Source organism: Eumetopias jubatus, unplaced genomic scaffold, assembly GCF_037043125.1.
Source record: "Eumetopias jubatus isolate StellerSeaLion01/CBP00866 unplaced genomic scaffold, mEumJub1_p1.0 scaffold_30, whole genome shotgun sequence".
NCBI classification, from domain to species: domain Eukaryota; kingdom Metazoa; phylum Chordata; class Mammalia; order Carnivora; family Otariidae; genus Eumetopias; species Eumetopias jubatus.
Window position 1 is genome coordinate 1,499,139 of NW_028274836.1, and position 27,126 is coordinate 1,526,264.

The 27,126-nt window shown below is 57.6% G+C and overlaps 1 protein-coding gene across 1 annotated transcript in view; it reads right to left on the reverse strand.

Moving 5' to 3' along the window:
- The window catches only part of WNT3A (Wnt family member 3A), a 41,747-nt gene that overhangs the window by 8,646 nt on the left and 5,975 nt on the right, over positions 1 to 27,126 (reverse strand). Inside the window, exon 2 of the mRNA XM_028095931.1 lies at positions 17,963 to 18,204. Within this exon, the coding sequence (XP_027951732.1) occupies positions 17,963 to 18,204 (242 nt within the window). The remainder of the gene's footprint in view (positions 1 to 17,962; positions 18,205 to 27,126) is intronic.

Here is a 27,126-nt window from a genome sequence, read left to right on the forward strand (position 1 = left end):
CACACATGCATGTATGTGCACACACAAACACGCACGCACACACATGCACACAAACACATGCACACACATGCACACATGTGCACACACAAACATGCACGCACACACAAACATATGCACACATGCACACACTCAGGCGTGCACATATGCAAACACATGCACACACGTGCACACACAAACATGCATGCACACAAAAATGCACACACAAACGTGCACACAGAAACACACATGCACACATGCACGGAATGTGTACACAAACACATGTGCAGATGCGCACATATGCAAACACACATGCACACACAAAGAATACACTTGTGCGCACACACACAAACACACGTACAGACATGTGCACACATGCAAACATGCATGAACACGTGTGCATTTGCGCACACACAAACACACGCACAGATACATGCACACACAGGCTGAAGGCACAGCCCTTTGTCTCATGCCCACCTAGCCCTGCCTGGTCCCGTCTGAGTTCTTGGGGTTATGTCCTTGCTTGACCTGCACACAGGCCTGCCCCACCTGCTGCCCTCCCAGCTTTGGAGCTGCTCCCTGGCCTCCAGCCACACTCAGCCCCGTCCTCCCCTAGAGCGATTTCTGCTGTTCCCCTGGCATGTGCACCTGCCATTTCCCCTGTCTGCTCTTCAGGCCAGGGTCCAGGCCACACTGTCTGGGTGTGGTCAGTGCCTGGCCACTCCTGACCACTCCTGAATCCACTCCTGATTCATCCCCTCCCCAGCCTGGAAGCTTCCTGAGGCAGGGACTATGTCGTGTTCATCTTTCATTTCCAGGGGCCCTGGGCTGGGACAGGGAGGCCCAGCAGGATCTGAGCCCGGGGGCTGGTTCTCCATCCCTCCCCACTCAGCAACCTTCACTGTCCCCTTTCCCAAAGGCCAGCCAGTCAGCCGCTCCCCCAGATGCTGGACGCCCTTGCCTCGCTTTGCTTCTGTAACACGACCCATCAGGCAGGCATGGAGCTGCCTTCCGAGGGGTCAAAGGCCTCCGTGAATAAATACCAGTGTGACCCGAACATGGACCACTTGCTCTTCTTCTGTCCACCCTCCAGCAGAGCCACGCCTTTACTTTGTCTTCCCGAGAGAATGTTCTTCTCTGAGGGTGGGCTTGGCTCCTTGCTTGCTTGCCCCGCCAGAGCCCCGGCCTGCAGCCTCCCCTGCACGCTGTACGGGGGACTGCCTGTATGTCCTGGGCACTCCAGGAACCCAGTGCACACACCCGGGGCCTTTCCCCGCTGCACCCTCTGGCTGCTTCCAGTGGGCCGAGGCCCCTGGTGGCCCTTCTCCAGGCCCTGAGTGCCCAACCCCGGCCCAGAGGGCCAGAACCATTCATTTTGGAGGAGATTGAGATAAGGGGAGAGCCGGTGAGCCTAGGGCCTTGTCTCTTCCCCGAACAAGGGCTTGGCTGCTTATCAGGCTCAGGCAGACAGGCCAGGCCACCAGACACACTCCAGGGGAAGGACGTGCTCGGGGCGGGGAGGGGGGCTCCCCCTTGAACTTGGAGGAAGAACTCAGTCCTGCCCTGGTCTGGCACCAGCTGGCTGTGTGACCCTGCCCAGGCCTTCCACCCTGAGGGCCTCAATCTCCCTTTCTGCCCCGCGAGGAAAGGGCTCATCACACATGAAGTCCCGAAGGCTGAGGACGCCTTTGTAGCCTGCCTTCAACTTGCTCCAAAGGAAAAGACGCCTCTGAGGAGAGGACACGAGACCCATGGCCAGAAAAGCGTGAGGTGGTTTGCTCTGGCAAAGACAGCCTGCTTAAAATGGAAGACGCGGCCTCCACGCAGTTGCAGACACCTGTCCCGCCCCACGTTGCCCGAGCGGTCAGGGCTGGGGGCACCCCAGGGGGCAGGCGGGGGACACCCATGGAGGCCTTCTCACCAAAGAATCAGGAAACATCAGACAAACCCAAAAGGCCTGCCCAAGCTCCAACTATTCTTGAGGGCACGGAGGGCAAGGGCCAGGCGGACCTAGGATGGGATCCTGGACAGGCAGAAAAGCAGGTGAAATCTGGGTAAAGTCTGGAGTTAAGGTAACACTGATGGATCTTTGTTCTGATGGATGCAGCTGGATTTGTGGGTTGTCAGCCCTGGGGGGGGGTCTGGGAGGGGATATGGACTCTGGGCACCATTCCTGCGATGCTTCTGTATGTCTACAATTCTTTCTAAAGAAAACACGAAAATACATGCTGAGGCCGTGCAGAAGGAAGACCTGCAGTGTGTCCAGGTGACACCCCACATTAGTGGGGCTTCTGATCCAGGGGTCTCTGGGCAGGTTTCACCGTGAGCAGGAATCAAGGGCATGCCGGAAAACTTGTGGGGTGTGTGTGTGTGTGTGTGTGTGTTTGGATAGAGAACCCATTGCTTTTACCAGATTTCCACAGGGGTTTGAAACAGGAAGGTCACGGTCTGACTGGCTGGGGCAGCCTCAGGCTTTGCAGGAGGTGGGACAGGGCTCCCCTGAGGCCGTGGGTGAGGAGGGCACAGTAAGCACCCGGACCAGGGTCTGGAGCCCTGGCAGCTGCCCCGGTCACAGCAAAGTTCTTAGCCGCCCACGGCAGCTTTGTCAGAGGTTTCTGCTTCTGTTTACACAACAGAGGCAGCTAGGGCGCGGGAGGCGAGCCATCCCACCGTGGGAAGGGAATCACATTTTTGGAACGAGATTGGAAACACCTCTGTCACCGTCACCGGCAATGGGCTCCGGCAGGTCAAGAGAGGAAGAGGGCACACGGGCCCCTGGGATAGAGTTGGCCCGAGCCTTTGGAGCTGCTCAGGCCTGCCCTGCTGGCCCCTGGGTGCTTCTTCACACCTGTGAGGTGGGCTTTGCCTCCCTGGGCCTCAGCACTCCAGAACTGGACTGATCTTGTTTCCAGACTTGGATGTCACAGGCCTGTCAACTACCAGAGATCATTTGAGGACAGAACTAGGACCGCCAGGTGTTGTCACTTTTCCGTGAGAGGGTAAGACATACGGAAAATGAGTGTCACCATTTCAGAATTGAGGTCGGGGTGGGAAAAAGGAAGAAGAGAGGGAATGTAGCGACAAAGTTGTTCTGTGAGTTAAGCATCCTCCCTGGGGAAGGTCATCTTTGCTAGAAACTTGACGTTGTTTCATGAGCAATTATTTGTTGAGTTCTTGCAAAGTATCAGTGATCTATCCCCCCTTCCATTCATCTACCATCTTTCCATTTATCCTTCTGTCTGTCCATCCACCAACCATTTATCCATCCAGATCTATTTACCCATCTATGCATCCATGTCCCCACCTACCCATCTATTCATCCATCCACCATCCATTTGTCTGTCCACCATCCATTTATCCGTCTACCCATGCATCCATCCACCAACCACCCTTTTATCCACTCAGGGTCCATCTATCCATCCATCCAGGATCTGAGAGTCTATGAAGAGCTACACCCTAGGCTCAGAACTAGGACTATGAAGTGGGTAAAATGTAAGGTGTCCATTCTCAAGAACCAAGGTAAGAAATCTGCCAGAAAATGGATTGCTGCTCTATCTGGTGAAATTTCTAACAATCCAGGTTTTCAAAAGTTGCATGAACCACCCATCCAATTGTTAATTAAGGAGAAGCCGGATGACCCACTCTCCAGTGGAAAGAATCCCTGCACTGGAGAGGAGGAGGGTGAACTAGGGGAATCCTGCCTTTAGTGAGAGGCTCTGCTGTTGTGGATCAGGTTCTTGGCTTTGAGCTGTGCTAAGTCACCTACCTTACAGTTCATGAGAGACGGAATAGGGGAAATAGTGACACACAGTGAGGCTTGGCAAGTTGAACTCTGGGGCAGGATTGGGATGGATGGATGGGTAGATGAATGGGTGGGTGAGTGGCTGACTGGCTGATTGGGTGGGTGGGTAGATGGATGGCTCTGTGGATGGGTGGACGGATGGATGGGTGGATGGATGGATGGGTGGACGGATGGATGGATGGATGGGTGGATGGATGGATGGGTGGACGGATGGATGGGTGGATGGATGGATGGGTGGACGGATGGATGGATGGATGGGTGGATGGATGGATGGGTGGACGGATGGATGGGTGGACGGATGGATGGGTGGACGGATGGATGGATGGATGGGTGGATGGATGGATGGGTGGACGGATGGATGGATGGATGGGTGGATGGATGGATGGGTGGACGGATGGATGGGTGGATGGATGGATGGGTGGACGGATGGACGGATGGATGGGTGGGTGGATGGATGGATGGGTAGACGGATGGATGGGTGGATGGATGGATGGGTGGACGGATGGATGGATGGATGGGTGGATGGATGGATGGGTGGACGGATGGATGGGTGGATGGATGGATGGGTGGACGGATGGACGGATGGATGGGTGGGTGGATGGATGGATGGGTAGACGGATGGATGGGTGGATGGATGGATGGGTGGACGGATGGACGGATGGATGGGTGGGTGGATGGATGGATGGGTAGACGGATGGATGTGTGGATGGATGGATGGGTGGACGGATGGATGGATGGATGGGTGGATGGATGGATGGGTGGATGGATTTATGGATGGGTGGATGGGTGGTAGATGGATGGATGAGTAAAGTCTGGGGCAGCTGAGGGAGTCCTGTGTGGTGAGAGCTGGGTGTCTGGCATAGGGCAGGGAGAGCAGCCCCACAGTGTTCCATCAGAGCCAGGCTAGTGGAACCTTATCTGTCACCCATGAGATGGGCTTCGGCAGTAGCTTTGCCCCCTTGGGTTTCAGAACTTTAAAATTAGAGGGCTCTTAACAAATTCTTCTTTCCAGATTCGAATTTCACAGGCTTGTCAAGTACCAGAGATCATTTGAGGACCGAATTAGGATCGCCAAGTGTTACTTTTACTTCTTTTGTGGGAGAATAAGACATATAAAAAATAACCATCATAATTTCCGGAAAAAGCCTTTTAACACACAAAAAGGTTATGTTTCTAGGGTACTTTGTGCTGAAGAAAGTTCATCTTTCATATTTCACCATGAAGTTGGCAACTGGCAACGGTTAATTGAGCACTGACTGTGTTCTTAGCGGACAAGGAGGCTGCAGTCTCTGTTCTGGAGCTAACCTTCCTGCAGAGAGGTCACCCAGGAGGCCGTTTCAGCAGGGACCAACAGGGCATCCTGCCTTGGGTCTGGCAGATCCTTGTATCACTGTTGAGAGAACTGGCCCAGACAGGAAGGGGGCCACTCCTCTCTGCCTACAACTGCCATGGGTCCTGCAGGCCCCCTCAGCCCCAGCATGCTCAGGGCAGGTCAGTGGCTGACCCACTACTCACCCACAGCAGCGAATGCTGAGCCCAGACAGGACCCGGGGAGAGGCTCCTGCACCCCCAACAAGGGGTCCAGAGACTCCACCAGGTATTTTTGGTGGCTGCATCCTTGAGCTAGCTGGGCCCACCTGTCCTCTCCTGGGGGAAGACTGTGGGGGCGCACACTGATGAGAAGGAGAGGGACATATGCTCCTGGGATGAGACTAAGGGGGTGCTGGAGGGGCCTTTCTGAGAAACACATGTGATCTCTGGCAGCAGAGGTTCCCGGAAGGGGGCTGTGGTTCAGATGTGACCCCTGATCAATGAAATGGAGTTCCTGGGACATTCTGCCCGCCTGGGTGGACCCCTCTGGACGCCCTGCAGGGAGGAGGGCTAGGGGCTGCCCCAGCAACAGCCTCCCCAGGCAGCGTATCACGACATACACACATTGGGCCCCGGGGCCATGGTTCTTGGAGGGACACCTATTTCTTTAAAGGGTCCCCAGGTGATTCTGATGCAACCCTGGGCTAAACCCCCAGGCTCTATTATAGCCCAGGGCACCATGACTCACAGACCCACCACCCCTCCTCCAGATGGTGGCCAGACCCAGCAGGCCTGTGGAAGGAAGCCCCCAAATGGTACCTGGGCAGGAGAGAGTAGGGAGCATGGGGAGGGGGAAGGGAGTCTCCGATACCACGTCCTTAAGATGGATGTATGGGGGTGGTAGCATGGAGGGCTCTGATAAATCCCCCATCAGAGGGACATCAGGGGATTAATATGGGGGGCCCTGACACCACTTCCTTCAGAGGTACTCCGAGGAGCTAATATGGGGGCTCAGTTTCCTCTCCCCATCAGGAGGACACAGAGAGGCTAATATGGGGGGCTCTGAAATCTCCACATCAGAGGGACATGGGGGGCTATCTCGGGGGATCTCTGACATCCCCTCCTTCCTGCAATGGGCTGCAGACCTTCTGTCTGGCCTCTACACAACGGCTGGCCCCTGGTCACCAGCGTGTGGGACTTAGGGGCCTGTCTCCAGTCGGCAAGTGGGAGGCAGAGACTTAGGCCCAGGGCAGGGTAGGGGGTGAGCTCCCCTGAGAGTTGCAGGTCCTGCCTATCAGAACCTTTTCTTGGCTGACCAGTGGCAGAGGAAGGGCTCTCCCTCAGCTGAGGCGCCCTGCGACCCCAGGCTCTGTCTCACCTCTGGGCAGTGCTGACCTTGGGGCAAGACCTCCATGGCACTGAGGTTGGTGCAGTCCACAGGTCTGCAGAAGGGAGTGCAGGGGGTGGAGGGCATGCTCTCCTGCCTCATGGAGCCCCCCGTGGCATTGCCTGCAACCACAGTGCCCTGGCCAGGGCAGGGGTTCTCAGTCTCAGCCCAGCTGCCCCACCACCCCAGCACCTTGCAAGGAGGCTCGCTGAGCATGCCCTGATGCGGCTTCCCTTCCACCAGGTGTGCGGGGGTGCATCCCCCATCCTACAGGCCAGCCCTGTCAGCCTGGACCCTCGCGGAGTCCTCCTGGCGCTCTGAGCAGACGGCATGCTCCTTTCGGCAGCTGCAGTGCTCACGGCTGGATGGGCCTTCCCGGAGCCTGGGCTCCTGGAGGTGCCAAGCCCCCAGGCTTCTCTCTGCTCCCAGCCACTGCTCCTGGAGCATCGTTACCAGCTCTCAGCGTCTGGCACCCCCAGCATACCCCAGACCCAGACGACAAGGTGGCATCGCCCTCTGGGGCCTCCCAGGGCACTGCCCGCCTGGCTGGTGAGGGGCGGAGGGTGGGGGACACAGACGAGCAGGTCCTGCACCACCTGGGCAGGTGCAGAGGCCAGCAGATGCTCCCACCTCCCTCCCTCTGGCCAGTAAGAACATGCGGTAAGTTGGCTCCTCCTCCACCCACCGAGGCCCCAAGACGCAGCGGCCAGACCGCCAGGAGGACGGCCAGAGCCCTGGGCCAGCTGGTTCGGCCCCTCCGCCGATGCCCACCTTCCTCGGTCCTGCAGCGGGCAGCGTCCGGGAGGGGCCGAGGCGGCGGCATTCGTTAACCCCCGGCCGCGTCCCGCACAAAGGAGGAGCCACCTGAGAGCGGAATGCGGCCCGCGCCCCACTGCGGCCGCGGCCCCTGACACCGCCCGGCCGGCGGCGCGGCCGGCGTCCTGATTACCTGCTGGGGCTAATGAATCTGGCTTTGTGAGGCACTGTCACGCCGCGTTAGGCCCACAATGGCCCGCGATATTTTATATGAATTTCCCCCTCGTCGGCGATTAGGCCATAGCAAGCCCGTCATAGCAACCGGGAGGTATGCGCGGCCCAGGGGCCGTCGGCGCGAGAGGGGCGCGCTATTCACACGCCGCAGCGCAGCTCTCCCGAGGGCGTGTGAATCGCCCCCAGCATTTCACTTTCCCTTGTGCTTAATCTTGTCCTCGTCGTGGGGACATTGTGTTCCGAGCCGGGCGCGGCGGGGTGTCGCCGGGGTCTCTCCTGGCCCCTCTACACCCCCCCGCTGGGCAGAGTTAATGATATACAGGGGAGGCCGTGGAGACCGGCCGAGCCCCCCAGCCACCGCGAACCGAAACACTTTCCGATGGGGGTCAGGGGTCGCAACCTGGATTCGGGACGCCGCTTCCCCCCAGGGCCTGCGTCTCCTCCCCGGCCCCTCCTGAGCCCTGCGGCTTGAGGCTTGGGCCGTCCTGGCCGGCCTGCCCCAGCCCCGAGCCTGTGAGCTGGCCCCAGACACGCAGGGCGGCCGACAGACCACCCCCTGGAGCTCGACCGCGGGGAGGGGCTCCTCTGGGAGTTGCCCGGGGGGAGATGTGCCCACCACCTCCTCCCCAGCGCAGGGCCTCAAGGAGACTGACCAAGGACAGCGGCAGGGGGCTGCGAAGGAAGGTCACCATCTGGGGGAGCGCACACCCTTGCTGAAAACGTGATTGACACCTGTGGACCCCTCCCCAGAGGCTCACGGAGTCCTGCAGTATGGACCAGGACTGACGTGGTATCGTCCTTAAGCCCCCATCTCAGCTGCCTAGTGGGTGAGGTCCAGGTGTAGACCCCCAGGTGAGGGCCAGCCGATCTCTCCGCATGGGCAGTGAAGCCCCCTCCCCGGATACTGCTGGGGACTCCTGCTCCCTGATGCAGAGGGGCAGGCCCAGCGTCCCCCTGGCCCTGAGACCCCAGGGTAGCCACTCTGAGTGAGTGGACAATGCAGGCTGGGGTGCTGGGGGGACAGGCACCAAGGGTCCCGTTCCCCTCTTCCTGCAGTTACGTGCTCCCCAAAAGCCCGCTGGCCTGGACCTGTGCCACGGTGGCCACTGAGCTCCCTCGGGGGCACGTCCTCGCCGGACCTCCTCCAGACTGGCAGTGGGCCTCAGTGGGCCTGTCTGCTGGGGCACTGAGCCCTGGGACCAGTCTTGCCTGCCCTGTGTCTTCCCCACCCCCTCCCTCACCTCCCTGGCGGTCAAGAGGAGGTGTTGGCCAGCTCTCGGGGAAAGCAGGCCCTTCAGGTGCCTGGGGGCCTGCCTGGAGGGACAGATAGCTGCCACGCACTCAAAATTCTTCAAATGCTTTCCGCCCCACAACGCAAGTTACACGGGGTCTGCTGCCTTCTGGAGCAAGGGCAAAGGGCAGTTCTTCCCATCCTGGGCTCACTTCTAGCGCCCAACCCCACGCTCTGCTCCGGCGGCTTCCAGAGGTCCGGCTGCACGACCCAGCCCCCAGCCCCAGGCTAGGCAGCCAGCCCCCCACACACGTGCTCACACACACATGCACACGCTCGCACACGTCCACACAGGGCTGGGCCCCTCTCCTCAGCTGGCTGGGCGGCATTAAGCTCTGTTCAAGAGGCCGCCTCAGCAGGGGTGGCCAGGCGCCCCGTGGACCCTGCCACAAAGCCTGGGTGACCTCTGACACGATTAGGGTTGCCCTGACCCTAATCCAATCAGATTGATTACCACAGGCGCGGCCAGGCGGGCAGGCTGGGGCCTCCACAATGGCCTCCCAGAGCTGGCTTCTCTCTGGGGTACCTGGCGGCTCCTTCCTCGAGGGCCATTCAGCTCTTTGGCCACAATGAATTCTGCCATTTCTCAGCCCTGCAGCAGGCAAGGGGGAGAGGGGCCTTTCTCCTTCCATTAAAGCCAAGCGGTGAGGGCCTGGGGGCTGAGGCCATTTTCATCCAGCAGAAATGGGAGAAGGGTCGGGGGAGAGGGAACAGACAAGAGGGGGCAGAGGGAGTGGAGGGCAGAGAAAGGAGTGTGGACATGGGGGGGGCGACCTGGGGGTCATGGGGGGTGGATGTGGGGAGTTGGACTTGGGGGAGGGGAGTGGACATGGGGGGTCCTGGGAGGGGACATGGACATTGGTGTAAGTGGACATTTTGCAGGAGAGGGGCCAGGACACGGGCTTTCAAGGAACAAGGGGGTGCAGGGGAGGGTGGGAGCTCTCTAGGACCACAGCCCAGAAGCCAGAGGCTTGTCTGCTCCTTGGGTGCCCACCCCCTGGGCACAGGAGGGCCTGCTGTCCCAGCAGAGAGCTCCGCTCTCCTCCCAGAGCCCTGCCAAGTATTCCCAGCTCCCCACAGACCCCCACACAGGAGTCCCGGCCCGACCCCTGCACCGCTCCTCGGCGTCCTCACTTGCAACCCTAGCAGCAGTTGGTTGGATGGGGTTAGGACTCAAGTTCCTGCTGTGTGAAAACACTTAGCACAGCCCCCAGAAAGCACTGTAAATACATTTTAAAGAGAGAGAGAAAAACTTTTGAGATCCAGCTCAGGTGCCACCTCCCCTGGGAAGCCCACCTCCCATCCGCTCAGCACCTCCTTCTGAAGCACCAGCTCTGTGCCAAGCACTCCTTGGCACCCCCCTAGCAGCTGCCTTCCATTTGTGCTGCATGAACACCTGCTGTGTGTGACAGGGTACCCCAGCAGACCTGAGGGTACGCTGCAGGGCCTGGTGCTTGTCCCGGGAGACTGGTGGTGGGGACGGAGTCAGGAAACGTGGGGCAGCTCTGGGGGCCTGGGCAGAGGGCTGAAAGCTGAGATGGAGCTGGAGAGAATGGGGATTGCGGGGATGGAGCCAGTTTCAGACTGTGGGGAGCAGTTGAGGACAGGGTGCAGAGACAGGTCGCTCTGGATGGGCAGGGAAGTCTGTGCGCAGCAGCGATGTCTAAAGCAGGTGGGGAGTGGATAAGACCCCGGGAGAGGGCCCGGGGAGGGGGGGTGGTAATGCAGAAGGGCAGAGTGGCAGAGAGTGGGTGAAGAGGCCAAGGGCCCTCGGAGGCTACCCCGACTGAGGAGCTTGCAGGCATGTCTGAGCATAACTGGAGAGTTGTGGGTTTGGCTCTGAGATGATGCAGCCCAATATATGAACATATGGGGCAAGGATGGAGCTTGCGGCCGGCGGGGGGGGCGGGGTGATGCCGCATCCCAGTGGGAATGATGGCTGACCCCAGGGGACTCCAGGGCAGGTCTGTGTGTCCCAGCGGGGTGCATGGAAATAGGCCAGGATCCTCGGACAGCATGGGTGGTTCCAAGGCACCCTCCCTTCCTCTCTGCCTGCACCCTACAACCACCATCTCCCACTTGTCCCAGGAGGGGACTTGCAGGCTTCCGGGCCATGCTGGTAACAATTGGGCCGTGGAGCTCCGGGCAAATCAGGCCATCATCCAACTTGTTTTCCACAGAGTGAAAGGAGGACCCAGCTGGGCCACAAGCTGACAGATTTTAAAAACTTTTTGCTAATAGATCATTATGCGATTTTTGTCACATATCACTCAGAAAAAAACTCAAAGAATTGAGAGCCACATTATATCAAAATTCTCTCATGTCACCGGTCGATTGATATGAATGAAGATCCTCACACCTGGATCTTTAAAACTTAAGAACTGTATACCCAGTGGTAAAAGACTGAAAGCCACTTTTGAGATTAGGAGGAAGTCAGGGGTGCTCATTCTGCTCACTGCCACCCAACATTGTCCCAGAGGCTCCAGCCAGGGCAAGGAGCAAGAAAAAGAAAGGGTATCCAGATTTGAGGGAAGAAGGAAAACTGTTCCTGTTAGCCAATGATATGAAAATCCTACGGAACGCACAAAACATCTCTCAGAACTGATAAACCTTCAGCAACATTACAGAGCATGAGCTCGATATTAGAAACCAATCATGCTTTTCTATGCACCAGCAATGAACAATCCAAAAGTGAGATTAAGGAAACAATTCCACTTACAAAAGCATCAGGAAGAGTGAAATACTTTGGAACTGATTTAGCAAATGAAGCGCAAGGTTTGTATGCTGAAAAGTGCCCGTGTCATTGAAAGAAACTGAAGAAAGCCTAAATTCATGGAAAGACATCCCATGTTCATGGATTGGGTGGCTTAATATCAAGATGGCAATATTCCCCAAGGTGATCTGCAGATTCAACACACTCCTTAAAAATGTGAGCTTTTGTTTTTGCAGAAACTGACAAGCTGATCCCAAAATCCATACAGAATGCCAAGGGGTCCTGGATAGTGAAGACAGTCTTGAAAAAGCAGAACAAAGCTGGAGGATTCACACTTCCTGATTTCCAACTGTCCTGCAGAACAGGCAGAGAACCGACATGTGGACCATGGGGTAGAATAGAGCCCAGAAGTAAGCCCATGCTTCCTTTCCTGGCTTCCAGGTGGGGTCTGACCCTGCCTGACATTGCCTTCCTCCACCACCCAGTTAGCAGCTTCTTCAGGTAGGTCAGGCTCCCATCTCCTTCCTGAAATCCCTGACATTTCTTCTCACCCGGGGGGAGTAGGAAGCATTCAGGGGTGACTAGGGGCCAGCTGAATATACCTCCTCAGGCCACAACACCACTGGTACAGCGGAGGACCTGTGTGGGTAGCAACCATGCCACACGGGTGTGTTCACATGTGCGCACACATCTGCACACACCTGCATGCACATGAATGTGTACATTCGTTCACACACATGTGTGCTCACAGATGCATACCATACACATGCACACACACACTCATGCACACATATGCATATACCATACGTGTACACTCACCCACCACACAAATGCACACAACATGCATGCACACCACACCACACCACACACACTTACAAATACACGCACACACACACAGGCCCTCACACGGCTGATGTACCACAGCAACCTGTGACCCTAACTCCTCCCACACTTGGCAGTAGCTGTCCCTGTGGGGACTACCATGTAATTAGCCCTACCAGCAGCTCTGTGAAGTCAGCTGAGTGGCAATTAATCTCCCATTTTATAGACAGGGACGCTGACACCCCAGGAAGCCAACTGACTCACCAGTCAAGGTCACATGGTGTGCTCCCCCTCCCTTCCCTACATGGCCTGTGGGGCTGAAGTAGGGGAGCCTCAGGCCCTTGAACAAATGCAATCTGGCACCACCAACGCTCCATGCAATGCTTGGTTGCACTCTCGGGACCCCTCCTCAGCTGTCTTCTCCTCCATGCACACCAGCGGTCCCAGGGCCCAGTGTATCTTCCTCCCAGACATCTCTTGTCCTTCCTTCCTCTGCATTCCAGAGGTAGCTGCACCAGTGCATGTTCCATCCTTCATGCTTGTCTCCCTTGGGGACCTCGATATGCCACTGAAGGGTGTGGCCTGGGTCCCCTACCCTAGAACCCAAGTAGGCCTTTGTAACTGCCTCCACTAACAGAACGTGGCACTGTCTGTCCTCTAAGGCCAGTTTGGGAAAGGTGGTATGGAGTGGCACCAGCAAACTGGCAGAGTGAGGAGCTCCAAGGGCCCATCCCTCCACAGAAACATGGAAAGAATGGGGCAGAAACTGTCAGAGCCAAAGCTATCAGAGCCCTGGAAGGGAGTCAAGGTTTTCAGCAACCAAGCAAATGCTGAATCAAGGAAAAGGTGTCTCTGACAAGTTAGAAGAGCTTTGAGGCATTTTTATTTGGTCACAGCACCACCCTGCCTGGCACAGTGAAGTCTTGATGTGGTAATGTGAATTGTTCCCATGTGGGTGGATGGTTCCATAAGGAGCAGAGTGGAGGCTGCTCCTCAAGAATTTGTGTGTTTTGACCTGAAAAACATGCCTACCTCAGAGCTCTCTCAGGGTAGAACAGTGGCTAAGCAGAGGATAATCCTGGAAAACACTGAAAATCAAATGAACAAGTGCTGCCGTGTGGGGCAAAAAATTATAGTTGGGGCCAACAATAGACATAGTAACCATCTGGGGGAAAAAGTTTGGGGACAGTTGCTTTGGGGAATGAAGGGTTTGAAAAGCTGCTGTGTGTACCAGGAGAGTTAAAGCCATGTGCACACCAAGGGCAGAGAGCATGCTCAGGAGAGATTGTGGACTTCTATCCACAGCTGATCTTCAGGCTCAGTGCAGGCAGGAAGCAAAGGCTAAGGCAGGGCTGTGAGCAGACAAGCTAATGTTGACAGCCTGCACAACACATAAAATCTGCAAAGACCAGAGAAGTCTTCTTTCTTTGCTTGGTTTTCTTTTCTTTTTTTTCCCCTCCAAGACATTAAGGAAATTTTTGCCAAACCACTAGCTGACCACAAGCTAAAGACAAGCCATTAAACAAACAAGCAACTACAACCACAGCAAGCACACCAGACTTAGGAGGGGAAAGAATTTGATTTCCTGAGTGACCATCTCATAATGATCAAAAGGCATAGATTCCAACAAAAAATTACAAGGCATGCAAAGACACAAGGAAGTACAAGCCATTCACAGAAAATGGACATTACCAGAAAGTATCCCAAGGAAGCACAAATATTGGATGTACCAGGCAAAGACTCTGAATCAACTGTCCTAAATATGCTCAAAGGGATAAAAGAAACCAAGAGAACAAAGTCTCAACAAAGACAGAATATCAGTGAAGAAATAGAAATGACAAAAAGCAACCAAATAGAAATTGTGGTGCTGACAAGTATGGTACCTGAAACAGAATATTTGTTAGAGGTTTTCAACAGCACAGCTGAGCAGCGGAAGAAAGAATCAGTGACCCTGAAGATAGTGAAACTGCAATTATGCAGTCTGAGGAGCAGAAAGAAAAAAGAATGAAGAAAAATGAACAGACCTGTGGGACACCATCAAATGTAGCAACAAACACCACATTGCAGGAGAGGATAGAGAGAAATAGGCAGGAAGAATATTTGAAGAAATAATGGCCCAAAAGTTTCAAATTTGATAAAGGACTTGAATTAATATTTCCAGGCAGCTCAATAAACTTCAAGTTGTATAAATATAGAGAGATCCACACTGAGACATATTTTAATTAACCATCAAAAGACAGAGCCAAAGAGAATCTTTAAAACAGCAAGAGGCATCGTGTCAGGTACAAAGGGTTCTGCATGAGACTAACACACAATTTCTCATCAGAAACCAGAGTCAGAAGGCAGTGGTGATATATATCAGGTACTGAAGGAAAACACTGTCAACTAAGAATTCTACATTTGGCAAGACTATCCTTCCAAATGAAACATTGACCGAGATGAAATGGATACATTCCTAGACACACACAAATACCAGAACTGACTTAAGAAGAAATAGAACATCTGAACAGACCTATAACAAGTAATGAGATTGAACCAGTAATTTAAAACCTCCCAAGAAAGCAAAGCTTCACTGGTGGATCCTACCAAACAATTAAAGAAGAATCAACTTCGATGCTCCTCAAGCTCTTACAAAATGCAGAAGAGCAGGAAACATTTGCTAACTCATTCTCTGAGGCCAGTGTTGCCCTGATATCAAAGTCAGACAAAGACACTAAAGGGAAAGAGAACTACAGAACAATGTCCCTTGTAAATATTGATGCAGAAATCCTCAACAAAATGCTTGCAAACCAAATCCTCCAGCATGTTAAAGGGATTATTGACCATGACCAATGGGGATTTATTCCAAGAATGCAAGGATGCTTCAGTGTAGGAAAATCAACCAATAATAACACATCACGTTAAGAGAATGAAGGAATAAAACAATGTGGGCATCTTAATTGGAGCAGAAAAAGCATTTGATATAATCCAACATCCTCTCATGATACAAAATTCAACAGATGAGGAATAGAAATGAATTTCCTCAACCGGATAAAAGGCCGTTATGGATAACCCACAGCAAACCTCTTACTTGATGGTGAAAGACTGAAATATTTCTCCTTAAGATCGGGAAAAAGACAAGGGTGCCCACTCTCACCACTGCTACTCAACATAGAGCAATTAGGCAAGAAGAAGATATCAACGGTATACAAATTGGACAGGAAGAATTAAAATGTTACCATTCAGAAGTGACATGATCCTACATGTAGAAAAATCCTAGGGAACCTACAAAAAACTTCTCAAAGCTACCAAAAAATTAAGCAAAGTTGCAGGATACAGGATCAAAACAAAAATTATTTGTATTTTATATAGTAGCAATGAATAGTTCAGAAAGGAAAATAAGAGAACAATTCCATTTACAATAACATCAAAAAGGAAAAAAAAATACTTAGAAATGCATTACCGAAGGAGGTACAAGACTTATACACTGAAAACTACAAAACGTTGCTAGAGGGAACCAGGGAGGACCTAAATAAACAGAAAGTCATCCCATGTTCATAGATTAGAAGGCTTATTATTGTTAATATGGCAATACTCCCCTAAATAATCTACAGACTGAATGTAATGCCCATGAAAATCCCAAAAGCCTTTTTCACAGGCATGGAGAAGTTGATCCTAAATTCATATGGAATTACAAGGGACCCAAATTGTTAAAACAATCTTGTAAAAGAAAAACAGAATGGAGGATTTGATTGGCACTTCCTGACTTCAAAACATACTACAGAGCTACAGCCATCAAAATAGTGTGGAATTGGTCTATAGTCATATAGACCAAAGGAATGGAATTGAGTCAAGAAATAAATCCATACATCCATGGCCAATTGATTTTTGAAAATGGGACCAGGACCATTCAATGGGGAAAAAATAATCTCTTCAACAACAGATGGTGCTGGAATAACTGGATTTCCACATGCAAAAGAATAAAGTTGGACCCTGACCTCACACCATACACAAAAATTTACTCCCTATAAATCAAAGATTAAATGTAAAAGATCAAGCTATAAAACTCTTAGAAGAAAACATAAGTGTAAGTCTTTGTAACCTTAGATTAGGCAATGCTTACTTTGATATGACATTTCAATATATAAATTGGACTTCACCAAAATTTAAAACTTTTGTGCATTCCAGGACACTGTCACAACAATGAAAAGACCACCTATACAATGGGAGAACTTATTTGCAGATCATGGATCTGATAAAAATTCAGTGTCTAGAATATATAAAGAGCTCGGACAACTCAACAACAAAAAGACAAGCAAGCACCCCAATTAAAAAACTGGGCAGGGGCGCCTGGGTAGCACAGTAAACTGGGCATCCGACTCTTGGTTTTGGCTCAGGACATGATCTCAGGGTCGTGGGATCAAGCCCAAGTTCGGCTCTGTGCTCAGCGCTTGAGATTCTTTCTCTCCCTCTGCCTCTCCCCTCCATGTGTGCTCTCTCTCAAATAAGTAAAGAAATCTTTTTAAAAATTGGGCAAAGAATTTGAATAGACACTCCTCCAAAGAAGACATACAGATGACCAACAAGCCCATGAAAAGATGCTCAACATCATCAGCCATCAGAGACACACAAATAAAAACCATAATGTGATAACCCTTCGCACCCACTGGGCTGGGTAAGGAAAGAGGCAGAAATAACGTGGTGGTGAGGATGGGGAGAAACTGGAACCCTCGCGCACTGCTCATGGGAACGTCAGATGGTGCAGCCCCTGTGGAAAACAGCGTGGTGTTTCCTCCAAGTCTTATACAGAACAACTCCACTCCTAGGAATAGATCCCAAAGATTTGAAAACCGGTATTCCAACAGATACTTGTACAAAAATGTCCATAGCAGCTCTGTTCACAATAGCCACAAGGTGGAAATAACCCAAATGACCATCAACGATGAATGCATAATAAAATGCAGCGATCCACACAGTGGAATACTATTCATCCATGGGAAGGAAGGAAGTGCTGACCCATGGGGCATGTGGACCGATCCTGAAAACATCATGCTGAGGGAAAGGAGCCTTTCTCCCTCCCCAGCCACCATATCGCAGAGGCCACTTTCAGGGGCTCCTGCTGAGTGCAGCACCGGCTGCCCTCTGATTGGCAGATGTTGGGACGCTCATCACATGGTTATTACTGTGCAAACCACTATCTTTGGTGAAAATTTGCTCTTCACCAAAAGTTAACCAATACCCAACCTTTGTCTTTTACCTCTTCCTAAAATAACTCCCTGGCCTTGGCACACTGGATAACTCCTGAAGTGTGCCTCTGTTGTCCCTCCCCCTACCCCCATTAAAAAAAAAAAAAGATTGTGTTTTCTCTCCAAGACCGCCCTGAAGGCCTGGTTCCTGTGGGAAGCCTTCTCCTTGGGGAAGGGGAAACAGGAGGAACCTCTGCATGAAACTACCTCACTCCAAGCTCCAGGAAACCCCCGGAACAGGTGAGCATGGGAGATGCGCAGAGAATGAGGTCTGCGCAGCAGGTCAACCTGCTGGAGATGCCGTTCCCAGGAGGAGCACAGGGGAGACACTGAGGCGGATCAAGACAGGGCGGCTCCTGCCCATGAAGAGGGCTGCTTGGACCTGCGGCGCCAGCCGCCTGGCTTGCCGCCTCCACCCGAAGGCCGTGAAGGGCGCCCCACGTACCTTTGTCCAGCACAGGGCCGAAGATGGCCAGGCTGTTGTTCACGGTGGTACAGTTCCAGCGGCGCCCGCGGAACTGATGCTGGCACTCCTGGACGCTGATCTTGATGCCCTCTGCCACACTGGGCATGATCTCCACGTAGTTTCGGCAGAAGCGCAGCTGCTTGGGGACCAGGCCGGGGATGCTGGCGCACAGGATGGGCTGAGTGCCCAGGGGTGAGTACTGGGGCCCCAAGGCCAGGGACCTGGGGAGGAGGAGACCGGTCAGCTGGGGGGAGGGTGCTCAGAGGAGGGAGTGAGCCCGGCCAGACGGGGCGCAGCAGCGGCCCCAACCCCGGGGACATTCGCAACACCGGCACCAGCCCAGAGCCAGCCAGGTCCGCACCCACAGAAGCACGGGTGGACAGCTACTGTCTCCCCCGGCCCGGCCAGAAACGGAGCGCAGTGCGCTGCTGACGGGGGCTGGCGCAGTCGCGGACGGGGGCAGAAACCAGGGCGCGGGGTCCTCCTGAGTTCAGGTTGGAGAACCAGCCCAAGTGGAAGGCGCCTGAGGGAACATTGCCCCTCACGCCTCCCACGCACCGCACGCACCTGTGACACCTAAATTAAGTGAAACCACAAACGAAGAGAGAGGTTTGGTTTCTCAGTCCCACCAACCAACGTGGCTGTGGCTACCAAGGTGGTTGGTGAGAAATGGGACCTTCCGGTCCCTGTGGAAAGTTCTACCGGACCGCACCGGGCCGGGTGATGGGAGCACTCTGTGATGGATGGGGGTGTTGGTTACACACGTGTTTGTGTGTCAAGACCCACCACACTGTGTCCATTTTACTGTATGTAATTACACCTTGATTTCAAAGAAAAAGTGTGAGGTCCTTTTGCGGACATATAGGAAAGAGCTTCTACAATCAGATGGGTGACAAGTTGTAACATTTGCCCGCTCCCCGGGGTGACCCCGGATCCCGCCGCCCGTGGACGACCCGCCAGCTCCCCCGGGTGGCCCCGGATCCCGCCGCCCCTGCACACCCCCGCCCGCCCCCCCCCCGGGTGACCCCGGATCCCGCCGCCCCTGCACGCCCCCGCCAGCTCCCCCGGGTGACCCCGGATCCCGTCGCCCCTGCACGCCCCCGCCAGCTCCCCCGGGTGACCCCGGATCCCGCCGCCCCTGCACGCCCCCGCCAGCTCCCCCGGGTGACCCCGGATCCCGTCGCCCCTGCACGCCCCCGCCAGCTCCCCCGGGTGACCCCGGATCCCGCCGCCCCTGCACGCCCCCGCCAGCTCCCCGGGTGGCCCCGGATCCCGCCGCCCCTGCACGCCCCCGCCCAGTGCCACCTGGGGTCGGTCTCGCACGCGCTCTCCCATCGCTCCCCTTCCCCTGGGCTGCTGGGTGCGCTGCGTCCCAGGCCCGGAGCGGAGATGCAGAGAAGCCCCCCAGCCTGGCAGGAAGGTCCCTGCTTATTTGGTGGCTTGGTCTGGGGGTCTCCAGGCGGGAGGGCCTGGGTCTCCTTTGGGGGAGAAGCCGAGTCAATGACGGCCTCATTAGCCTCAGCTGAACCCCAGAGGCTCTTCTCGTGCCCTGGGAGGTTGAGCACCCAGACAGAAGGAGGGACAGAGGCTTCTGGGTCCCTTAGCAGCCCACACAGCTGCCTATGGCCGTGACCTCAGCTAAGTCCTACCTTGACTCTAACCCATTTCCATCCAGATGTGGTCAGAGCCACAAGCGGGGGCCCTGTCTGTCAGAGAAACAAACCTGCCCTCGGGAGATACACAGGCGATGCTTTGACCCTTCGCTCCTCCTCCTTCCAAATCTTCAAGGCCGCTTTGCCTTGAGGCTCGAAGCCCACGCCTCAGCGTGGTCAGCTGACCACGAGGTCAGCACCCGGAGCTGCCTCACTGCGGTCCTGCTGGAGTCCGCTCTGTGGGCTCTCCCCGATCGCCCTGCAGGCCCTGCACGGTCGGTCGTCCACTTCCGGCGGTCCCTCCCCCGACCCAGGCTGTGTCCCCCTGGTCCCTGCAGCCAGGCCTAGTGCCGTGCTCCCCTGCTCCCGTGCAGGCCACCCTCCTGGCCTTCCCTCTGTGGCCGCTCTGCCTTACTTAGGAAGCCAGCTGGGGAGTGGGCAGTTTTCCCACCTCTGCCGGTGCTCTCCTGGCCAAGCCCCCCGAGGGCGTGTGTCCCCCACATTCCTGGGCATGCCCTCACGGCCACCGTGTCCTCGCCTTCCCTTGCTCAAGAACATCCACCTAACAGTTCAAACCTGGCTCTCCCCAGGAGAGCACAGCGTCTTGCCGCGGGGTGCCTGAGTCAAGCCTCCTTCCCGTGGGCAGTGGGCCCATGTCCCTGATCGTCCACACCTTCAGATGACGCTCCTGGCAGCGTGGGTCTCTCCCACATTCAAGCCCCAATATCTGACCCCCCCTCCCCCGGCACAGTCCCCACAGGTCCCGTCTGTCCCGACTCCAGTGCCTTGATGAGCCACACAAACCAGACATGACCCCGTGTCAGACATCGCAGGCTTCCCGGCTCCTGAGTGTGCCGCCCAGTATGGCCTGGGATGGGGGGTCTGGCTCATCCCTGATGGGCTTGTTCCCTGGCTGGTTCCTTCACTACTTGCAGACCATGCTGAGTGCCGAGTGACGGGCCAGACCTGACCCTCCCCACACTGCCCCCACACTGCCCCCACAGTCCCGTGAACCCCGCAATTTCCAGAAAGACCAGCTCTCTGCCTCACCGGCTGGTGTGGTCTTGCTTCTCTAGAAATTGTGCTGTGGTCTGGGCCTTGCTCTCCTACCCTGGCCTGCAGGGACAGCTCCGAGTGAGGACCGCAGGGAACCCCGCACTTCCCAGGGGAGCAGCCGAGCAGGTGGGTGGCGGGATGGGAGGGGAGCTGGGCTCGTGGGCTACACAAGGGTCGAGAGGTGCCGGCCGACACCAGGGTTCTCTGACCTCGGGGGGCCAGGGGGCGGAAGTGAGGCATCCAGCCTGAGAAGATGGGCCTGGCTGGGCCAGAGCACAGGGTGGGGGCAGGGAGGACGGGGGAGGCAGTGGGGTGGTATGGGGAGACAGGCCGCACCTGCTCTGTGTGACCCGCTGTGGCTCTGGCTGGAGCTCCCACACAGAGCCTGTCCACAGCCCCATTCTCCCTCAGAGCACCCTCACCTGTGTGCTGCCAGGTCCGATGCCCCCACCCACCAAGCTGCCCCTGTCATGGCCCCAGGGGCCACGGCCGAGCCCGTGCACGGCCTGCCCGCAGCAGGCTCACATCAGGCGTCTGCTCCACCGTGAGCTATCTCTGGCGGTAACCCTGGTAACCCCACCTCCCACATCTGCCCAGCACAAAGCAATTCTGCGGGCTCCTCGCCAAGTGCTCTGGGAGCGCACGCCATCCCGGGCCCCCAGGCCGCGTGCCCCCTCCCCGCTCTGCATTCCCCGCTCTCACCCACTGTCAGCAGACACCCCCCGCCCATGAGTGGAGGGACCCGGGGGGAGGGTCCCCGAGAAGCAAGTGGCCATGTGGCCTTGTGAGGGCAGGTGCTGGGGTGGGGTGGGTGGACTCTGGTTCAGGATCCTCCTGCAGCCTCTGCGGCCTTCCCATACAGGAGTCCACCCTTGCCTCCCTCCCGGTGGCCTGGCTGCTCCCTCGCCAGGCTCCTTTCTGCCTCCGACTGAGAAGGGGCTGCTATGGCCAATCCTGGAGGCCACACCAGGCCCGGGAGGTGACCACGGGACCGGCTGATGGTTTTCAATCTGTGCACCTCCGAGCATCCAGGAGCCCCAGGAGCGGTGCCTTGGAGGCCAGCCGGTGGGGCGAGGCTGGGGACCAACTGTCCCAGTTTGTGCAGGACCGTAAGCTGGATGAGCTGGTCACTGCAGGTGAGGCTGCCCCGGCCACTCTGGCTCCTCCACTCCGTGAACCGGGAGGCCTCACTGGCACTTGGATCACGTAACACTGACAAGCCGGCCCCAGTGCTCAGGGGCGTAAGTCTGGGAGATGAACAGATGGGTGGCTGGCGGGGGTGCTTAGCTGTGGGGTAACCAGGCAGAGGAGCTGTGGGCACACGGGTGCTCCTGCCGGGCCCTGCATCTGGTCTGACCTCAGGACACTCTCGGATGGAGCGCTGGGGGGGTCTCCGGTTGTCGTGGCTCCGTGGCTCCGGTGGCAGAATGCTTCCCTGGGGCCTGCTCTTCTGTTGTCCCGGCCTTGCCCCAGCCCAGGAGGGGGCGGAGAGTCTGCCCAGAGGGAAACCCATGCACTGGATCCTTTCTCTCTTGCTTGCATGTGCTGGTTTGCTTGGAGACTCAGAAGGAGTGGGGAAAAAGACCAACTTTGTCAGTCCTGAGGTGCTGGCTCCCTGGCCAGATGCCAGAGCCACGACTCATTCTGGGTGGGGGCTGGGAGGGGGGCAAGGTGCACCCCGGAGCCCCACACCTGCAGCACAGAGCACAGAGCCTGCCTCCTGGGGCCCCCCACCTCCCAGGTCGGAGCAGGGAAGAGCATCTCCTGCTGCCTGCCATCAGGCCTCCTTCACGCCCCCAGCCACCCTCCAGGGGAAGCAGAGCGGGGACTTCCAAGCTCCCCACTGCTGGCAGCGGCCCGGTTCCGGGGTGCTGAGTCAGCTCCTGCCCGCCCCACCCCCAGCACCTCCACCTGGCCGGCTCTCCTCCTGGGCAGGCCCCGGCTCGCCACCTCTTGGAGCCGGGGAGCGAGGCCAGGGTGCCAGCCCAGATGCTGCCCCAGCTGTTCCAGACTCCACCAACCCTGGCCGGGTTCTTCTCCCACCCACTCCGGACCCGACGCCCGATCCTCCTTGAATTCTTCCAGAGAGGAGCTGGTGTCCCAGAGCCAGGTGGCCAAGGGGGCCTGGGCGCTGCAGACCCTGCCTGAGGAGGGTGGAGAGCTGCAGACGAGGGGGCCAGTGTCGTGGGCGAGGAGAGGTCACCGGATTTGGATTGGCCTCAAAGGCAAGATGGAGCCATTAAAGAAAACATTAAAGGTTCAACTGCTGCTCCCTACGCTTATCGTGGTGATCATTTCATAATATATACACATATCAAATCATCACCATGTACACCTTAACCTCTCTCCATGATACGTGTCAGTTATATCTCAATAAAGCGAGGGAAAAAACCCAAACTGGACGTGCACTATGCCCCCACACACCCAGGATCCAAATTCCTAAAGAGAAGGTAGATACCCCGATCCATCAGCGCTGGGAAAACCACAATCTGTAACTCCCTCCTCTCACACCCTTCTGGGAGGAAGTGGGGGCGCTCTGGGTAAGGCCAGGGGCAGGACAGGAGGGTGGGGAGAGGCTCCAAGCAGAAGATCAGGGGCTGCAAGGGGCCTGTGGCCACCTCTGGGGAATGGTGATGCACTGGCCTGTCCAGGGGTCTCGCCAGGGACTGGAGGCACCGAGTAGGAGAGGGGCGCCATTGTCCCTGTGCGTTATGTCTCCCCAAGTTCTCCGAGCCCGAGCCTGTAACATGCAACAGCACCGAGCGCTTGCTGGGCCCCCAAGTCTTATCCGGGAACAAAGGACATCCGCGGAAAGACGGCCTATGGCCTACAGCAAGGCACCGGGGTGGTCTCTCCACCCCAAGAGGTGAGCGTGATGGGGTGGGTGCAGGTGGGACCAGGGACAAGCCCTCCCCAACCAAGCGGGGAAGAAAGTCACAGGGCTGACGCGGGGTTGCAGCAAAGCGCGAACGCGGGAGGCCACGCTGTGGCTGATCAGTGTCCCCGCTGTCTCCTGAGACGGCCGTTCTGCGCTCTCTGCTGCCCGCCCGCCCTCGGTCCCTCCGCACCGGCAAACAACGATGGCATCTCCCGGTCCTGGGCGCACGCCCCACCCCTGGAGCGCCGAGGCTGCTCGGGAGCTTTCCGGAGGGGACCCAGGGCTCTGAACCCGGGGAAGCAGGCAGCCCCGCCAGGCCCAGACTCCGACTGGCCGCGGGAGGCCCCACCCGACCGCCGGCACAGGATGACAGGCCACGCTTGCTCACGGTGTGGCAGACGTGAATCAGGGTCTCCCTAAGCCCCCCGTGCGCTCTCCAAGCACAGCCTCTGCTGGGAGCAGAAGTCGGAGACCTGGGGCATCCAGAGCGGCCGCCGGCCCTGTGACGGGGAGGCCGCGTCCCCGGACCAGAGAGCGCGCCCCGGAGCGCGCAGCCACAAGGCCCCCCAGTGCAAGCAGCCAAGGGTGACAGTGGGTGAGGCCGGGAGCACGCTCTTCCCCAGGCTGGCTGACACTTGGAGACCCGAGTGGGGACCCCAGATGAGCCAGCCAGACGTGCCACCTGCAGAGCGCGAGCCTGCGGGTGTGAGCGTGAGCCGCTGGAAGCCCTGCAGTGTGGCCCCTGGGTGCGCCGCGGAGACCCGCGTCCCGTCCGCTCCGCGCCCTGCGAGCGGCTTAGACCCGGGACCGACCCCGCTGTGCAGCTCCAGCGGTGAACACGGCGCCCCTCGCCGCCCGCCGCCTTGGCCTTTGTGCTTGACTCCCGAGCTCCTCCTGCGGCCCGTGCCGCCCCTCTCCTGCCCCCCCGCCGCCCCTCCCCTGTCCCCCCATACCACCCCTCCCCTGCCCCCGTGCCTCCCCTCCCCTGCCCCCCCGCTACGTGCCGCCCCCGCTGCCGTCCCTCCCCTGCTGCCCTTGCCGCCCCTCCCCTGCCCCCCCTACGTGCCGCCCCTCCCCTGCCGTCCTTCCCCTGCAGCCCCTGCCACCCCTGCCCTGCCCCCCCATGCCACCCCTCCCCCGCTCCCACGTGCCGCCCCTCCCCTGTCTGCTGCCTATCCCTGGTGCAGGCTGGCTACTTCTCCCATCTAGGCTCCTGGCATCCCTCCTGCCTCTGCCTACCATTAGCCACTAGCAGCCTCCCAGCTGCCCCACCTGCCCCGTCGGGTCACCTGTGTGGCCGCGGGCTCAGATGGCCCGCTACCTGACTCCCTCTGACCCACACGACCTTGTGGATGGCGCCCCGGGACCTCCTGGGCCAGGAATCTTGGCCCATGTCCATGTGTTCACGTGGCAGGACGGCCTCCCCAGGGCCCCCTTCTCTGTATACTCTGCCGCCCTTAGGATGTACCGCATACCCTGCAGACCAAATAGCACTTAGGGCAGATGTCTCAGAAGCGTGGGCTGCCTCAGCAAATGCCACAGGCCGGGCGGCATTTAGTTCTCCTGATCTGGATGTTGGACGTCCAGGATCGAGGTGCCGGCAGATTTGGGGTCCAGTGGGGAGTCTTCCTGGCTTGCAGACAGTGCCTCCTCGAGATCCTCATGTATCGGGGTCACCCCTGGTCTCCTGTTCTTCTGATGGGACACCACTCCCATTGTGGGGGCCCCCCTCCTAACACTGTCACTGTGGGGGTCAGGGCTCCATACGCAGTCTGGGGGAACGAACACCAGACTGTGACAAGTCCGATATGTGTCATATCTATAAACAAAACTCACGTGGCCAGTGCTAACGACCCTGAGCACCACGAGCCTCCCGGGCCCCGTGTAGCCCCATGTCCACTGCTGACTGGTCATTGAGGGTCAGCGTGAGTGACGGCCTGTGCCTGCCCCCGCCCGGCCGTGATAGAACACTCTGTGCCCTGGTTTCGTCCGCTCGCACCCCAGGTGTCTCTGAGGAGGTGGCCGGAAGGGTGATGCTGCCCGCTCCCAGGCCCTGCGGAGGCGAACCGGGGTTTCTTGCCCCGTACTGTGAGGGGGGGGCCACTGGACAGTTCACAGCATGGACCAGGCCTCACAAACCCTCAGGAGCCCACACTGAGCTTTGGGTTAATCCCCCAATTGCCCCCTCAGCCTCACAGGGTTTGCAGGTGTGCAAATGGTTCCAGATAGGGAAGGGAGGCACCTAACTTAGGGCCGCTCCCTCGAGGGGTGGTGGTGTCCAGGTGACGCGCGACTGGGGCTTGTAGCCCATTGTCCCTCTGTCTAGGTCATGGTGAGGTCCCAACCCTTCTCATGGGCAGCAGGCGGGGAGGGGTGCGGTAGTCCCCTGAGCAGTGGTCCTGCGGGTCTGGGGGGGGCAGGGGCTGCCCCACCCTTGCTGCACCCACTTCCTTCACCCTGCACCTGGTGCTGTGATTCAGCCCGTGAGGAATTCACTGCACTTCCCTGCAGAGCAGGGTGCCGTCCCGGAAGGCACCCACACCCGCACCGGCCGCCAACACCCGGCTGCCCGGCTGGACGTCTCGCCCGATACCCGAAGGCCCCTCAAAACCAGAGTGTCCCACACTGAAGGCACCCACCCCCCAGACATGGCACTCCTTCCCCCTCTGACCCTGAGCCCCGGAGTCCAGCCCCAAGAGACCTTCTGCAGGGCCGTCCACACAGCAGAGGGGCCGACGACTGAGAGCCGGTGTCAGCGGTCTCCCCGGGGCCTGGGAGGAGGTCCCCGACATGCAGACCACGTGCAGCGGAGAGGCGAAGCGCAAGCAGGACCTGACACCTCTGCACGGCGCTGCTATCATCCCGGGAAATGTGTGGGTGATGTGAGTCCTGGGAAGATGGCGGGCTCGGTGTGGCTTCCAGGTGCCGGTGAACACTACTGTTTCCCGGGAAGGGGGTGTCACCTTCCACCCGGAGCACGCACGCGTGCAATCTGGAGAGTGGCCCCTCGACTGCAGTCCCAGCCTGTGGCTGGGGCCATGTGAGCCACACCCACCGCCCGCCAGCGCTAATGGTTTTCTCCCTCCCGCGGAGGGCAGCGCGTCGGAAGGCCGGGCGCCTTGCCAGGCCGTCTTGCTCAGGGTGGAGCAGAGGTGCTGGCTGGAACACGCAGGGGAAGGAGGCGCCCAGGACCCAGCCTGGGCTGGTGGCCGTCACCCGCCGGGGTTCTGCCGTGACTGCGCAGCAGCCAGGGCCAGGGGCTGGGGTGGCCCCTCCCAGCCCCTCTGGGCACAGAGCCCCAGATGGAGGAGACACCTATGCGCTGGCCCCCCCCAGGTCTCAGCAGGGGAGCCAGCTCTTGGGTGTCTTTGGACCTGTTCGGTTTCCTTGGGCAGCACATCGCAGCAGGCATGGGGCACCCGTGGGCTGTGGTCACCGCGGTGCCCTTGCCTGTGGCCGTGAGTGTCCCGGGGCCAGTGGTGGCTTCGGGCGGTTCTCAAGGACAGAGGGGCGCTGTGGGCAGGGCCTCAGCTGGTCCTGGGCAGGGGGCAGGACGT